The following is a 17892-nucleotide window of genomic DNA, read 5'->3' on the forward strand; positions in this document are numbered from 1 at the left end:
CCTCCCTCCCCCCCATGCACCCGAGGTTACCTGGGACTCTTGTCTATTTCCTACCTCCTGGTGGATAGCTAAATAATCTTCATCAGGTTCATCTTCTTATTTAGCTTCTCTAGGATCACGAATAATAGGCTCAAAGACCTTTAATTATGGTTAGAATCCACTTATGAGTGAATACATACCGTGTTCCTCTTTTTGGGTCTGACTTACCTCACTCAGTAAAGCGTTTTCTATTTCCATCCATTTGCATGCAAAATTCAAGATGTCATTGTTTTTTACCGCTGAGTAAAACTCTAATGTGTATATGTTCCACACCTTTTTTAACCATTCTTCTATTGAGGGGCACCTAGGCTGTTTCCAGGTTCTGGCTATTACAAATAGTGCTGCTATGAACATAGTAGAACAAATGCTTTTGTAGTATGATCGGGAATCTTTAGGGTATATTCCCAAGAGTGGAATTGCTGGGTCCTGAGGGAGGTTGACTCCCAGTTTCCTGAGAAACCGCCACACTGATTTCCACAGTGGCTGCACGAGTTTGCATTCCCACCAACAATGGATGAGTGTTCCCCTCACCCCACATCCTCTCCAGCATAGGATATCATTGGTGTTTTTGACTTTAGCTATTCTGACAGGTGTAAGATGGTATCTCAAAGTGGTTTTGATTTGCATTTCCCTGATCGCTAAGGAGGTTGAGCATGACCTTAAGTGTCTTCTGGCCATTCGAAGTTCATCTGTTGTGAATTCTCTGTTAAGTTCAGTACCCCATTTTTTAATTGGGTTAATTAGAGTTTTAGTGCCTAGTTTCTTGAGTTCTTTGTATATTTTGGAGATCAGACCTTTGTCTGATGAGGGGTTGGTGAAGATCTTCTCCCAGTCAGAAGGCAGCCTTTTTGTCCTACTGACAGTGTCCTTTGCTTTACAGAAGCTTCCCAGTTTCAGTAGATCCCATTTATTCATTGTTTCTCTTATTGTCTGTGCTGCTGGGGTCCTACTTAGGAAGAGGCCTCCTGTGCCTAAATCTTGTAGACTACTTCCCACTTTCTCTTCTATCAGGTTCAAAGTGGACGGATTAATGTTGATGTCTTTAATCCATTTGGACTTGATTTTTGTGCATGGTGATAGATATGGATCTACTTTCATTTTTTTACAGGTTGACATCCAGTTATGCCAGCACCATTTGTTAAAGATGCTTTCCTTCTTCCATTGTATACCTTTAGCTCCCTTGTCGAAAATTAGGTGTTCATAAGTTTGTGGGTTAATATCTGGGTCTTCTATTCGATTCCATAGGTCGACTTCTCTGTTCTTATGCCAATACCAAGCTGTTTTCAATACTGTAGCTCTATAATAGAGTTTGAAGTCAGGGATGGTAATGCCTCCAGAAGTTCTTTTATTATATAAGATTGTTTTGGCTATCCTGGGTTTTTTGTTTTGCCATATAAACTTGATTATTGTTCTCTCAAGGTCTGTGAAGAAGTTTGATGGGATTTTGATGGGGATTGCATTGAATCTATAGATTGCTTTTGGTAGAATTGCCATTTTTACTATGTTGATTCTCCCAATCCAAGAGCAGGGGAGGTCTTTCCATTTTCTGGTATCCTCCTCAATTTCTTTCTTCAAAGACTTAAAGTTTTTGTCAAATAGGTCTTTCACTTCCTTGGTTAGAGTAACCCCAAGATATTTTATGCTATTTGTGGCTATCATGAAAGGTGATGCTTCTCTGATTTCCCTCTCTGCTTCTTTATCCTTTGTGTATAGGAGGGCCACTGATTTTTTGGAGTTGATCTTGTATCCTGCCACGTTACTAAAGGTGTTTATCAGCTGTAGGAGTTCTTTGGTAGAGTTTTTGGGGTCACTTATGTAAACTATCATATCGTCAGCAAATAACGAAAGTTTAACTTCATCCTTTCCAATTCGAATCCCCTTGATCTCCTTATGTTGTCTTATTGCTATTGCTAGAACTTCAAGCACTATATTGAAGAGGTATGGAGAGAGTGGACAGCCTTGTCGCGTTCCTGATTTTAGTGGAAAGGCTTTGAGTTTCTCTCCATTCAGTTTGATGTTAGCTGTCGGCTTGCTGTATATTGCTTTTATTATATTTAGGTATGATCCTTGTATCCCCAGTCTCTCCAACACTTTTATCATAAATGGGTGTTGAATTTTGTCAAATGCTTTTTCAGCATCTAGTGAGATGATCATATGGTTTTTTTCTTTCAGTTTATTTATATGATGGATTACATTGATAGATTTGCGTATGTTGAACCAGCCCTGCATCTCTGGAATGAAGCCGACTTGTTCATAATGGATAATTTTTCTAATGTGCTCTTGGATTCGGTTTGCCAGTATTTTATTGAGAATTTTCGCGTCGATGTTCATGAGTGAGATTGGTCTGTAATTCTCTTTCTTGGTTGTGTCTTTGTGTGGTTTTGGTATTAGGGTAACTGTAGCTTCATAAAAGGAGTTAGGCAATGACTCTTCTGTTTCTATATTGTGGAATACGTTAAGGAGTATAGGTATTAGCTCTTCCTGGAAGTTCTGGTAGAATTCTGCATTGAAACCATCTGGTCCTGGGCTTTTTTTGGTAGGGAGATTTTTGATAACAGCTTCTAATTCTTCGCGACTAACAGGTCTATTTAGATTGTTCACCTGTTCTTGGTTCAACTTTGGTATATGGTACTTATCTAAAAAAATGTCCATTTCTTTTACATTTTCCAACTTTGTGGCATATAAACTTTCATAGTAAGATCTAATGATTCTCTGAATTTCCTCTGTGTCTGTGGTTATGTCCCCCTTTTCATTTCTGATCTTATTAATTTGCATGTTCTCTCTCTGCCGTTTGATTAACTTGGCTAGGGGTTTGTCAATCTTGTTGATTTTCTCCAAGAACCAGCTTTTTGATTCATTGATTCTTTGGATTGTTTTCTCTGTTTCTATTTTGTTGATTTCAGCCCTCAGTTTGATTATTTCCAGTCTTCTAGACCTCCTGGGTGAATCAGCTTCTTTTTTTTCTAGATCTTTCAATTGTGCTGTTAATTCTCCAATGTGTGCTTTCTCCGCTTTCTTTAATTGGGCACTTAGTGCTATGAACTTTCCTCTTAGCACTGCTTTCATAGTGTCCCATAGGTTTGAGTATGTTGTGTCTTTGTTTTCATTAAATTCAAGGAAGAGTTTAATTTCTTTCTTTATTTCTTCCTTGACCCAGGGGTGATTTAGTAGTTGACTGTTCAGTTTCCATGAGTTTGTTGGCTTCCTGGGGGGAGCATTGTTGTTGAATTCTAATTTTAGTCCATGGTGATCTGACAAGACACAGGTAGTTACTAATATTTTTTTGTATCTGTGGAAGTTTACTTTGTTACCGAGTATGTGGTCAATTTTCGAGAAGGTTCCATGAGCTGCAGAGAAGAAGGTATATTCTTTCCTATTTGGGTGGAGTGTTCTATAGATGTCTGTTAAGTCCATTTGATTCAATACCTCCAATAGGTCTCTCAATTCTCTGTTTGGTTTCTGTCTGATTGACCTGTCCATTGGTGAGAGAGGAGTGTTGAAGTCTCCTACTATTAGTGTGTGTGGTTTGATGACCGCCTTGAGTTCTAGAAGAGTTTCTTTTACATATGTGGGTGCCTTTATATTAGGAGCATAGATATTCAGGATTGAGACTTCCTCCTGATGAATTGTTCCAGTTATGAGTATGAAATGTCCATCTCCATTTCTTCTGATTGATTTTAGTTTGAAGTCGATTTTGTTAGATATTAGAATGGCCACGCCCGCTTGTTTCTTAGGTCCATTTGCTTGGAAAACCTTTTCCCAACCCTTTACTCTGAGTAGGTGTCTGTCTTTGTGGTTGAGGTGTGTTTCTTGTAAACAGCAGAATGTTGGATCCTGTTTTCGTATCCAATCTCTAAGTCTGTGCCTCTTTATAGGTGAATTGAGTCCATTGATATTAAGTGATATTAATGACCAGTGGTTGTTGACTCCGGTCATTTTTTTTTTGTTAGGTAGTAGAGTATATGTGTTTTTCTTCTTTAATTTGTGCTTGTGAATGGTTGCTAGATGTTCGAGTTATTGTAGGCCGTGTTGGGAATGTTGGATTCCTTCGGTAGTGATTTTCCTTCTAATATTCTCTGTAAGGCTGGATTAGTAGCTACGTATTGTTTAAATTTGTTTTTATCCTGGAATATTTTGTTTTCTCCGTTGATAGTGAACAGTAGCTTGGCAGGGTATATTAGTCTGGGTTTGCATCCATGGTCTCTTAGTTTCTGCAGTACCTCTATCCAGGATCTTCTGGCTTTCATGGTTTCCATAGAGAAATCCGGTGTAAGCCTGATAGGTTTACCTTTATAAGTTACTTGACCTTTTTCCTTTGCAGCTCTTAAAATTTTTTCTTTAATATTTATGTTTTGTGTTTTGATTATTATATGACGCGGGGATGTTTTTTTCTGATCCAATCTATTCGGTGTTCTGTATGCTTCTTGAACCTTCATAGGAATATCGTTCTTTAGGTTGGGAAAGTTTTCTTCTATAATTTTGTTGAATATATTTTCTGGGCCTTTGATCTGCAGTTCTTCTCCTTCTTCAATCCCTATTATTCTTAGATTTGGTTTTTTTATTGTGTCCCAGATTTCCTGAATGTTTTGTGAAGAGAATTTGTTGGATTTGCCGTTTTCTCTGACCAGAGCATTTATTTTCTCTATGGTATCTTCAGAATCTGAGATTCGTTCTTCTATCTCTTGTATTCTATTGGTTATGCTTGATTCTGTAGTCTCCGCTCGTTTACCTAGGTTTTCCATATCCAGCCGGTTCTCGTTTTGTGTTTTCTTCATTGCCTCCATTTCAGTTTTCAATTCTTGGACTGTTTCCTTTACTTGTTTGATTGTTTTTTCTTGGTTTCTCAGGGTATCACTCACGGATTTACTTATTTCTTCAAACTTTTTGTTATATTTCTCATCCATTTCTATACTCATTTCTTCAAACTTTTTGTTATACTTCTCGACCAGTTCCTTAAGGGAGTTATTCATATCCTGTTTAAGGGACTCTATTGCTTTCATAATGGCACTTTTTTCCACTTCATCTGGGTTAGAGTGCTCAAATCCTTCTGTTGTAGGGTCGTTGGGATCTGATATTTTCATGTTGTTTTTCAGATTGTTGGAGGAGGTCTTGCCTTGGCGTCTGCCCATCTCTTCGATCCAATGCTCTCTATTGGAACTTCTGGTATCGGGTCAGGTTCCCTTGTTGGGCAGGGAGTTCACTGACAGAATGCCTACCTTTCCCCAGGCAGGGTATTGAAGCACAGGCACTCCCTCTTTCCGGGATGCCCCTACAGAGCAGGCCCAGTGTGCAAGGCAGCTGAACTGGGGAAATTTTATGGCCTCAGTGGGAGGGGAGAAATATAGAAATTTGTACCTGGATGGAAGCTGGGATGGCAGGCGGGAGAGCCTAGCAGTGTGGACTCAGCACTGCAGGCTGACCTGGGAGTCTATGGGGTCGGGGAAAGTCCTAGCTCCTCCTCGCTGGGCCCCTGCCGCGGGCCCGAATCAACTCACCACTCCGAAGGCCCTCTGGATGGAAGCTGGGATGGCTGGCGGGAAGCTAGTAGGGTGGAGCAGGTAGAGCAGGCTGACCTGGGGGTCTATGGGGTCGGGGAAAGTCCTAGCTACCCCTCACCGGGCCCCTGCCGTGGCCCGAATCAACTCACCACTCGGAAGGCCCTCTGGATGGAAGCTGGGATGGCTGGCGGGAAGCTAGCAGGGTGGAGCCAGCAGGGCAGGCTGACCTGGGAGTCTATGGGGTCGGGGAAAGTCCTAGCTTCCCCTCGCCGGGGCCCCTGCCGTGGCCCGAATCAACTCACCACTCGGGAAGGCCCTCTGGATGGAAGCTGGGATGGCTGGCAGGAAGCTAGCAGGGTGGAGCCAGCAGGGCAGGCTGACCTGGGAGTCTATGGGGTCGGGGAAAGTCCTAGCTCCTCCTTGGTGGGCCCCTGCCGCGGGCCCGAATCAACTCACCACTCCGAAGGCCCTCTGGATGGAAGCTGGGATGGCTGGCGGGAAGCTAGCAGGGTGGAGCAGGTAGAGCAGGCTGACCTGGGGGTCTATGGGGTCGGGGAAAGTCCTAGCTACCCCTCACCGGGCCCCTGCCGTGGCCCGAATCAACTCACCACTCGGAAGGCCCTCTGGATGGAAGCTGGGATGGCTGGCGGGAAGTTAGCAGGGTGGAGCCAGCAGGGCAGGCTGACCTGGGAGTCTATGGGGTCGGGGAAAGTCCTAGCTTCCCCTCGCCGGGGCCCCTGCCGTGGCCCGAATCAACTCACCACTCGGGAAGGCCCTCTGGATGGAAGCTGGGATGGCTGGCAGGAAGCTAGCCCCAGCTCTGTTTTTATAAGAAGCATTTAGTCATAATAGTTAAATACAGATTCAAGAAGTTCAATCAGTTTTACATGTAACGTATGTAACATATGCTACTATAGTACATGCTAAACACATGTAAAGGAGATTCTGTTCTGATGATTTTCAGTCCTCGATCAGTATACTGAGCGATCATGGGAAGAATGAGCTTGACAATGTAGAAAACCAAGAGTCTGTCCCCAACTTGAAAGATACATTGACCCACAGTCATTAGGGCAGCCCTTACAGGCGAAAAAAGCAAGCAGGGGCTGCCTGGCCTGTGGGACCGACTTGAAGGGGATCCCTGCCTGGCCTGTGGGACGGGTCTGAAGGGGATCCCTGCCTGGCCTGTGGGACCGACCTGAAGGGGATCCCTGCCTGGCCTGTGGGACCGACCTGAAGGGGATCCCTGCCTGGCCTGTGGGACCGACCTGAAGGGGATCCCTGCCTGGCCTGTGGGACCGACCTGAAGGGGATCCCTGCCTGGCCTGTGGGACCGACCTGAAGGGGATCCCTGCCTGGCCTGTGGGACCGACCTGAAGGGGATCCCTGCTCTGAGTCCTCACTGCTTGTCTTCAGCTCTCTAAATGCAAGCAAGATAAGAATATCGACAATCTGTCTGACTTTGATGCTTCATGAATTTTCTAGTTAGGAAAAACCCAGGTAATCATTTCATGTCATCCTCCCATGCTGGTTCTTCCTAGACGTTCTACGTGGCTGGATTTAGCATTCTCTGCGGAGTCGGCATCTTCCTTTGCCTCGTCACCTCCCTCACGGTAGAATGGATGGGCCTCACAGCTGCCAAGAACCTCCACTATAATCTCCTGAATAAGATAATTCTTGGACCAATAAGGTAAAAAAAGTAGTAATCTCTTGCCCCTATGCATGTAGTAATAAAAACGTATATTTAAAATTGAAATGTGGAAGGTTAAAGAGAGAATTAGTTATTTTCAGGACTCTAGATGTCCCTCAGTGGTGCTTCTGGTCAGATACTCCACATCACCATACTTTTCCATCTATTCCCTACATAGGTTCTTTGATACCACACCCCTGGGACTGATTCTCAATCGGTTTTCTGCTGATACTAATATCATTGACCAGGTGAGTATCTGAGTTGCTTCTAAGTTCTAAGACAAATTCCTCAGTGTAAACTAAACAGCATTCCAAACAGGACTCTTGATGGCAAAGAATTGCTAAAATTTAAGTTAGGATTCATTTAATTTCCTATCAAAATGAAAAAAAAAATGATTTCCAGGATAAGAATTTCTTATGTATGTTCATCTATGTTGTATGCACATGCTTGTGTGAGTGTCTGCACTTGAATATAAGTGCCCATGCACACTTTCGTGTGTGTATGAGTGTGTGTTAGTCAGAGGTTGACATAGGCATGTTCTACAATGCTCCCCATCTTGTTTTTTTAGGTCTCATTATTTTTAATTTTGAAGTTGTATGTATGGGTTTCTGCATGTGAAATTCTTGCAGTAGGCTAGGTAGATGCCCGGGCCTTGCTAGTCAGCCACTGTGGCAAAAACACCATCCCCAGGATCACTGAGAAACCATGACCCAAAAATAAAGTGGTTAACTATTATAGAAGATGCCCAGTTTCAACCTCAAGCTGCCATATGTTCACTTATGGGCACCCCTACCAACTCACACATGATCACATGCACACACACACACACACACACACACACACACACACACACACACAAGTTAGTGCACACAGAAATTTAACACAAGGTAAATGTGTCATCTGGAATCTGGGAGAATCATTCATTTTTAAACTAGAAGACACTGAGAGAATTATCCATAAAGTATAAAACAATATGACTATAGAATGAAGATGGCCAAATAAAGTCATGACATGGTGAAATAAAAGATAACCAGATGGTTTTGGAACTATCAACTGCAAAAGGTCTTTTGATGTATGACAGAACATAGCATGAAAATAAGAAAAAGACAAATAGAAATAACTGTCCAAAATATAAACTTTGATTGAGCCTAAAGCACCAAAGACAAATTTAAATTGTAAAAGAAAGAAGATAAACACCACAATATATAAATAGCATCTAAATTAAAAATGGAAAAGTCAAGTAATACAACCAAAAATGCTCAAAGGACACAAATTGCTACAGGAAAAACAACTGTGCTTTTATAGTGGAGGAGCAGATTAGCTTTAGATAGTGTATAACTGTTAAAAAGGAGTGTTTGAAACCACTGACATGGAAATGCCTCTAGTCTATCCTGGTAAAGCAAAACAAAGGCAGGGTGAAAAAGATTTCTAGTATAGCTGTTTATATAAAATATCCATGGTAAGTAGGTAAACAACATGTAACGCTATGTCAATAGATATAGCTACTAAACTATGTAGGCATGCGGAATTATTTACAGTGAACATTCCTACAGGCTCCTTTGGCAGCCCATCTTACTTAACATTAATATAAAAGTATTTTTTATTACACTGTCATGGATAGTGTGCAGGCGCTGAAAAGGTTGTCCTTTAAATACTCTCCACAGCACATCCCTCCAACCTTGGAATCGCTGACCCGCTCCACCCTGCTCTGCTTGTCGGCTATCGGGATGATCTCCTATGCCACACCTGTGTTCCTTGTCGCCCTTGTGCCCCTTGGCGTAGCCTTTTATTTTATCCAGAAATACTTCCGGGTTGCTTCTAAGTAAGTAAAACTCTTCTCTCCTTTTCAAAAGCCTGCATATTCAATTCATTAGGATCTGTGTTTTCTCTACTGTTTCTTTGTTTTTCAAACTAAGGTGGAGAAATTAGAAATGCAACTGGCTTTGCATAAACCTTATGTCTCAGTGTGAAATCTAATGTCATTCTTTCTGCAATTGACATGTTCGTCAGCTGACACATACTAACACATCGTTCAGTGTGCCAACGATTTGTCTACTGAGTTGAGAGTCCATAGATGTACCAGGTCTTTCATTCCTTGGTTCTTATTCTGAATGCAACATTGGCAAGAAACTCACAAAATCAAACAGTCCTGAATAGTGAGGAAGTTAGAGTCAGTATACAGTATATTCCAAAGCAGGAAAAAAGGTGAAAATCACCAAATCTTTCAAACGTATGATTTGAAATAGTAGAAGACAGATGAAGAGCTAAGTCATCCTTGACTGTGCAGTTGAGTGGTTTTTCTTTCTCGGCATCCATCCTTCATTCCTTCGTTCCTTCCTTCCTCCTTTCCTTTGTTCCTTCCTTCCTTCCTTTTTCCTTCCTTCCTTCCTTCCTTCCTTCCTTCCTTCCTTCCTTCCTTCCTTCCTTCCTCCCTCCCTCTCTTCCTCCTTTCCTCCCTCCCTACCTCCTTCCTTCCTTTCTTTGTTCTTTTGTTCCTTCCTCCTTCATTCCTTCCTTCCCTTCTTCTTCCCTTTCTCCCCTTCTTCTTTCCTTCCTTCCATCCTTCCTTCCTCTTTCCTTTCCTTTATCCCTTTCTTTTTTGTAGCAAATTCAGACCAAAAGGAAGAAGGCAACAGTCAGATCTACACTTCCATTTCCTCTGATTTTTGCGCTGATACACTGTGCTGCAGGGCTAAGACGTTCTGATTCAGGTTGATGACCACTGGTTGATTTGCACCAGTGCCTCTCAGCAATTATACCAAGCATTTGTATCTTACCGAAAACACAAATTTATTTGACCTATTTTTGCCATGACCAAGATAAAATAAGTGGAGAGTGTTAGGCAAAGATTTCTAACCCACTACAAATGTGAACTTTGAGCTTTGCTCCTGAAACATAATCTGAATCATCTATCCACATGAGTAGTGACTATAATAGAGGGTATGGTCTTTGAAAATGTTATATAAAGATATTATACATATATATGTATATATATATATATATGTGTGTGTGTGTGTGTAATATATTAAATGTTTTAATTTTTAATACCAGTGAAAGAGGGGAAGGACACATAATAGATTTCTTTTAAAAAAGAGCCAACTTTAAGATAACAGTTATTTTTAAGGAATTAGAGTTGATAGCAGATTCAGCAGCCAAAGTCTACCCATTCTCATCTGAAAGTGGGGAGACAGGCCAATGATGTGAAATCTTACAGGCTCAAGAATCCTGCCCATGACTCACCCAGGGGAAATGCTCATGCAGCTCAACAGACTGTATTTATCAAAGGGAATTGAAGTGGACAAGCTCATAGCAGGCAATAACTGGACCTTTCGAGTGTCTGAAGTCACAGGTCTAATGGGTGTTTAGCTGTCTGCTTCCTTCCTACAAGAACACAGGTCCAACTGTGATTTCACCTTCTGGGTCTCACACTTGACACCGCTGTAAACAAATACAGCTCCTTCCGGGTGCTCTCTTCAGCCCTGACCTCACTGTAGTGGCTTTGGCCATGTGTTGCTGGTGTCAGCTGTGCCAATAACCACCTGTTTATGTTCAAGAAGAGGGAAGTCCTCACATTCCTTCACTGTCCTCACCACCTTTCCTCTGTGCTCTCCCCACATCTGCCATTCCTGAAGTGCGCCAAGTCCTTCCCAGAAACTCTAAGCGAAAACACTGCTTGCTTGTGGGATTACACAGTCAATCAAGAACGGCCTCCATGGCTGATGCTGTGGGACGGCATTTATCAGTTCACTTGATGTTCACAGGTGAAGGGAAGGGCAGCCCCTCTAGTTCTCCCAACTCCCGTGACCTCAAGAAAGGCAGAAAAGGGAAGAAAAAAGAGAAATACTCTCTAACGTTTGGTTGAACTCAGTCTTATTTTCTAGAAATGTAAGCTTATATGGTTTAAAGAGAAGTCGTTTGTTGTAAGAGGCTGCTTGTTTGTTTCCCGGCTGCCTGGCAGCTCAGACCTGAAATAACCACACAGAAACTGTATTACTTAAACTACTGCTTGGCCTATTAGTTCTAGATACTTATTGGCTATTTTTTAAACATTAATTTAACCCATCTCTAGTAATTTGTGTGTCACCACAAGGCTGTGGCTTACTGGGAAAAGTTCTGGTGTCTGTCTCTGGCGGGGTTACATGGCTTCTCCTTGCTCTGCCTTCTTTCTCCCAGCATTCAGTTTAGGTTTCCCTGCCTAGTTCTTCTCTGCCCTATCAGGCCAAGCCAGTTCTCTTTATTCATTAACCAATAAAGGCAACACATAGGCAGAAGGATTCACGTCAGTTGTTGACCTTGGTATGCCTACGAATGTCTGTCATTCTAGTAGTTGGGAGACTGAGGCAGGAGAATCACAGCAAGTTTGACGCCAACCTGGGATACACAGTGAGCTAAATAAATAGATAAGTAAATGATAAACAAGATATTTTTAACAGAAAATTTACAAATACACATCTGTGTGAAGAGGATTACTTTGAGCTGATTGAGGCATTTCTATTTTTAAGTAGGTTATAGAGGCTTGTGCATAAGTCTGTATATACAAGGGCATTAGATCCTTGGGGGAATGGTGAAAATTTCTTGGAGGTAGGGATTCAACTCTGTTTGATCTATTCCTATCTATCTATCTATCTATCTATCTATCTATCTATCTATCTATCTATCTATCTATCTATCTATAGATATCTATATCTACTATCTTACTCTTCTCTCTATCTCTATCTCTCTCTTTGTCTGTCTCTGTCTCTGTCTCTCTCTCTCTCTTTCTCTCTCTGTCCTTCAACACTGGTAAGTATCAGTTATGTTTTAAGTCTGTTATGCTGGGAGTGGCCAAGTAACTTTTGGTACAACTAATGCATCACAGTAACTCATGAAGCTCCCTCTAGCAACCAGCTTCCCACTGTCACTCTCTACCCTCTTCTTTTAAATTGATTAGCATCTTACTAACTCAGAACTTTAAACCTTCCTCCCATAGACTGTTCTAACTGCACTTCCTCTCTCAGTTACTCTCTCATTCTTTATATCATTCATGAGGCCCGTTCTTACCAGTTTACTTCTGTTTAGTGACTTTTTCATTTGGTTAAGAATCCTCTACAGTCCAGTGTCACACCTACAAGGCTATATTCTTGTACTGGATATGGTTTTACATGTACTTGGGAGGTGGAGACAGGAAGATACAGGGTACAAGGTCATCACAAGTGATGTTGTGAGTCCAAGGCCAGCTTGGGTTACATGACACACCTTCTCAATAAACCAACTCTTCTCTCCAAACAATAACAATAAAAAGACCATACCCCCCACAGAATTATTTTTCACTAATTCATCCATTCTAAATCAAGGTTGATCTATTATTGCATTTGCATTTATATTTTGTCATGGTAACTCTTTTACTGAAGCACTCAATTAACAAAACCTTCAAGATGAAGGAAAGGATGGACGTGAAAGGACTACTGGTCCAGACTTCATCTAAAGCATCTACCAAACTCCAAGTCTTATGTCACAGCTGAAACACACTGGCTGTGGGGTGCATAGTGGGCAAATAGGTCGTGTTCACATGGGAAACGTTTTGACCAAGCTTTTAAGCATGACAGTTTAGAACAAACAGATAAGAGGTGGAGCATAGAAGAGCAGGTTCAATGGTGGCCTCAGAACCTGGAGACAGCTGACACATGTCATTGCCTTTGTCCTAGGGATCTCCAGGAACTTGATGATAGCACCCAACTCCCCCTGCTTTGCCACTTCTCAGAAACAGCTGAAGGACTCACCACTATCCGGGCCTTCAGGTGAGTAACACATCTTCAAACTGCCCTTGAGGGGAAAATCCATCCACAAACATCTATCAATAGTTAACTGCCACCCCTTCTGGGGGCACACTTGTTTCTCACAGTGAACTACACCATGGCAATAAGAATGAACATTGCTTAGAGTTTCTCATGTGACAATTTAAGAGTAAAGAATGAATAGACAGAGTAGAAAGAATTAGTTGTGTGGCCTATACAAGGTTTTCTAATTCCAAAGCCTCCATGTCCTCATCTGAAAAATGGAGGATCAGTCTTGATTACCACAGCCATTGGAAGAATTGACATATACATGTATGTCAGTCTTGCTTCTCATTTTCAACCCGAGTCTTTATCAATTTTGATAGTATCCATAACTTTTCTCCTCCTGTTAAAACAAAAGCAAAACCCCTTCCCCAATGTAGCATATCTCCTGGCTTAATTGTGAGGTGAACACATCCTTAAAATACACCGGCTGATTTAATTCAGAAGACTTTTCTATTATCCAGTGTCTTTCTCCTGCTGTTGTCTCTTTTGCTAAGAAAAGCCCCTCTGCCAGCACAAAGGAATCAAATCAGACCAGATTGAACCAAATCAAATGCCTGAGTTTAATAGCACACTCCCAGGTGGCCAGGAGCATGATAGGGGGAAGACAGAGAGAACACACACTCAAACCCAAAATGACCTGTTCCTTTTCTTGGCACAAGCCTAAATACCCAGTGGGAATGGTCCTGACCCTCCTCTGGGAGGAGTCAGTGCTTGGCCGGCTGGGTATTGGAGTCCAAGTGCTTGGCAGGCTAGGAGTTGGAGTCCAAGTGCTTGGCAGGCTGGGAGTTGAAGTCCAAGCACATGGCAGGTTGAAAATTGAAGTTCAAGTGCTTGACAGGCTGGGGTAACACTTCCAACCCAATATTATACCTTTCTCATTAGCATTAAGAAATTTCAAGATTAATAAAGCATTATATAATCTATTTCTGGGAGTATTTTCCATTCCTTTCTGTTTGTTTAAAATATCCTTTATAGTTCAATTTGATCTTTCTATAACTGCTTAACTTGTAGGATTGTGTGATATACCTGTAATATATTTTATATTATAATAAGCAAGAAAAATGTTTCATTTTCATAGATACATATGCTGGACTGTTATCTGTCTTTATTTGTGCACGTATACCCATGATGGCCGTAACTTCTAATAAATATGGGGTTACTGAATCAGCCTTTTCTGAGCTCAGAGCAGTTGCCCATTGAAAACCTGAATAATTGTCAATGGTGTGGTGTACATATTTTAATTTTCCAAATTCTGCAAAGTCGAACATATCCATCTGCCAAATTTTATTCCTTTGAGTACCCTTTGGGTTAGTTGCTGCAGGTAGTGGTGTTTGACTAAAGAAAGAGCAAGTAGGACATCTCTTTATAATCTCCTTAGCTTATTGCCATGTAATAGAAAACTCTTTCTTTAAACGTTTGCTATTGACATGATGTTTCTTACACAATTCAGAGGTCTTCAGCACACTTCCAATCAATAATTGATCAATTTCTGCATTATCTTTTGCTAGAGGACATGGCAGACCCATATTAGATCAGATGTGTGTTATGTATGTGGGATAAAGCCTATTTCTGATTATATCTTGAACCTGTATGAATAATGAAGTCAATTCTGTACCATTTGGTATAAATTCAGTGGTTTCAATATACAAGACAACTCTTTCGTATATTGTGAATTAGTAACTTTATTGAGAGGTTCTTTAAAATCCCTTATCACCATAAGAATAGCATATAATTCTTCCTTTTGGACAGAATTATAAGGGCTTTGTTCCACATTACTTAAATCTTCTGATTTGTAATTTGCATTTCCTGACTTATTTGCATCAGTATAGAATGTATGGGCTCCAGTTATTGGTGTGTCCCATATAATGCAGGGAATGATCCAAGTAGTTCTCTTTATAAGGTTAATTCAATTTCTTTTGGGATAATTGCTATTAATCTCTCCTAAAAAAATTAGCACAAGTTTTTTGCCAAGGTTCATTGCCTTCTAATAATTTTTTAATTTCATCAGTAGTAAAAGGCACTATAATCTCTGCTGGATCTATACCTGCTAGTTGATGAAGCCTCAACTTTCCTTTTATAATTAATTCAAAGACTTTTTACACAAAAGATTTTAATTTTTTACTTGGTTTATGTGATAAAAATATCCATTTTAAGATGATATCTTCCCTTTGCATGAAAATTTCTATAGGGGAAATTCTGGAAGGCAATATGACTAAAATGCAATTAAGATTTGGATTCACCCTATCCACATGTGCCTCCTGTAATTTTTCTTCAACAACAATCAATTCCTTTTTCACTTCAGCTGTTAATTCTCTGGAACTATTTAAGTCTTTGTTACCATCTAAGGTTTTGTTTAAATGAACTATTAGATCAGGTGTTATCCCAACAACTGGTCGTAGACTGGAAATGTCTTCTAACAATATTTGAAAGTCATTCAGAATCCACAGTAGATTTCTTCTAATTTGTGCCTTTTTTGTTCTAATTTTCTTTAAACCTATTTTATAACCTAGGTAATTGACAGAATCTCCTCTCTGTATTTTTTCAGAAGAAATTTGTAATCCCCATTTTGGCAAAACTTTCTTTACTTCTTCAAACATTCTTTCTAAAATATCTATGTTTGAAGCAGATAGCAAAATGTCATTCATGTAACGGTAAATTATAGACTTAGGAGATTTTTGCATATTATTTTCAATGGCTGATTTATAAAGTATTGGCATAGGATGAGGATATTGAGCATTCCCTGTGGAAGGATGGTCCACTAGTATCTCCTAGTAGGTTGAAAATTATTATAAGTAGGCACTGCGAAGGCAAATTTTTCTCTGTCCTTTTCTTATAAAGGTATAGTGAAGACACAATCTTTCAAATCAATAACTATACGAGGCCATTCTTTTGGTAATAGAGAAGGCTGAGGAATTCCAGGTTGTAGAGAGCCCATAGGTTGAATTGCTTTGTTAACAGCTCTTAGATCTGTCACCATTCTCCAATTACCAATTTTTAACAACAAATACAGGAGAATTCCAAGGGCTGGTTGATTCTTCAATGTGGTGAACATCTAGTTGCTCCTGTACTAGCTGTTCTAAGCCTGCAGTTTGCCTTCTGTTAACGGCCACTGTTTAACTTATATTGGTTTCTCAGTTAACCATTTTAAAGGTAGGGCTATTGGTACCTCTAAAGGCTTGCTAGTTGCTTTGTGTTCTTGTACATCCTAGATTACTGGTGACCTTTGTGTATAGTACCTTATAATATACTTCCCAAAATTATGGGTTTCTGGGACTGTTAATCTGAGTATTCCATTGCTGCAGCAGGTCATGACTTCATAAAGCCACTGCAATATTAGCCACATATGGCCTCAGCCTTCCTCTCTGTCTTTCTGGTCCTATATATTCAACCCATTTTGTGCTTTGTTTCATTTGAGATAAGGTTCCAATTCCTAGTAATTGAACATCTGCCTCTAGAACAGGTCAATTTGGATACCAAGATTCTGGAATAATGATACTAATGTCCATACCTATGTCTATCAAACCCACAATTACAATGCCCATTTATAAGTACTCTTAGCTTTGGTCTTTGATCATTTATAGAAGTCTGCCAGGATATATGTTTCCTATTTCATATTGAAATTTTTGATTTATCCTCCATGCTTATTCCATCTTCCAGAACAGTATGGTCTTTTACAGAAGACCCTTGATTTTTTAATTTTCCTGGTGAGATATGCTCTCCACGGTGACTTGGAATGACTGGGAAACTTTTGACTTGGAGGCCTGTGAGAGGGCCCCAAAGGTGTTTCCCAATGGTATTGGGTTGCCTTGTTTGTCTTTTGTTGATCTGCATTTATTGGTCCAATATCGGCCTTGGCCATACCTCTACATATACCTGAAGGCTGAATCCTCCAATTCTTGTCATTCCCAGAGGAAATATTATTCCTAGGAATTCCGTGTCTACAATCCCTTCTCAGATGTTCTATTCTACCACCTCTAAAGGTTTGCTAGTTGCTTTGTGTTCTTGTACATCCTAGATTACTGGTGACCTTTGTGTATAGTACCTTATAATATACTTCCCAAAATTATGAGTTTCTGAGACTGTTAATCTGAGTATTCCATTGCTGCAGCAGGTCATGACTCCATAAAGTCACTGCAATATTAGCCACATATGTCCTCAGCCTTCCTCTCTGTCTTTCTGGTCCTATATATTCAACCCATTTTGTGCTTTGTTTCATTTGAGATAAGGTCAAATCTCAAATTAAAACATTTGACACTTTGACGTCTCCTCATTCCTTTGGAAATTGCTTCTCCTACCCAAGATTCAGCATTATGGTCAAATGTCTCAGTGTTCATTGTATTCAGGATTCATTCATCCATTGGTGCTGATCTAACTTTTAAAGTCCCAAGTATCTTTTTACATTCTAAGTTAGAATTTTCAAAAGTCGGAGATTCAATAAGTACTCTTCTAGCATCTGGGTTTGTTACTTCTATTTGTAAGCCTTAGTTAATCTTTGTAAAAAATCACAAAAGGATTCTCTTTGGCCTTGTTTAACCCTGGTATATGATTCAATTAATTTTCTGGGTTCTTGAATACTGCCCTAAGCATTTAAGATTGCTTTGTGACGTAAGGACAAGATTTGTTCATCATAAAGAGCTTGAGTCTGTGGGTCAGCATAAGTGCCCTCAACAAGAATTTGATCTTGGGACAGTCCCAAAGTTTTTTTGTTTTTTTTTTTTTTTACTTTTCCCTGTTGTTCTAAAATTTTAGCATCTTCTTTGAAATAATATTTAAACACATCAGTTGAGGTCCATCATCCAGGACTGCTTGCTGATACTAACTGAAGCCAGTTGTTGGTGTTGCTTTAGAA

General features: G+C 40.4%; 1 protein-coding gene across 8 annotated transcripts in view; it reads left to right on the forward strand.

Moving 5' to 3' along the window:
* Positions 1-17892, forward strand: part of Abcc9 (ATP binding cassette subfamily C member 9) — a 132686-nt gene that overhangs the window by 83992 nt on the left and 30802 nt on the right. For all 8 annotated transcript variants that reach the window (XM_087903972.1, XM_087903977.1, XM_087903974.1 and 5 more), the window contains 4 exons: positions 7076-7224; positions 7403-7472; positions 8889-9046; positions 12909-13001. In XM_087903972.1, the coding sequence (XP_087760098.1) occupies positions 7076-7224; positions 7403-7472; positions 8889-9046; positions 12909-13001 (470 nt within the window). The remainder of the gene's footprint in view (positions 1-7075; positions 7225-7402; positions 7473-8888; positions 9047-12908; positions 13002-17892) is intronic.

The sequence above is a fragment of the Myodes glareolus genome, chromosome 3 (assembly GCF_982192425.1).
Source record: "Myodes glareolus chromosome 3, mMyoGla1.1, whole genome shotgun sequence".
Taxonomy (NCBI): Eukaryota; Metazoa; Chordata; class Mammalia; order Rodentia; family Cricetidae; genus Myodes; species Myodes glareolus.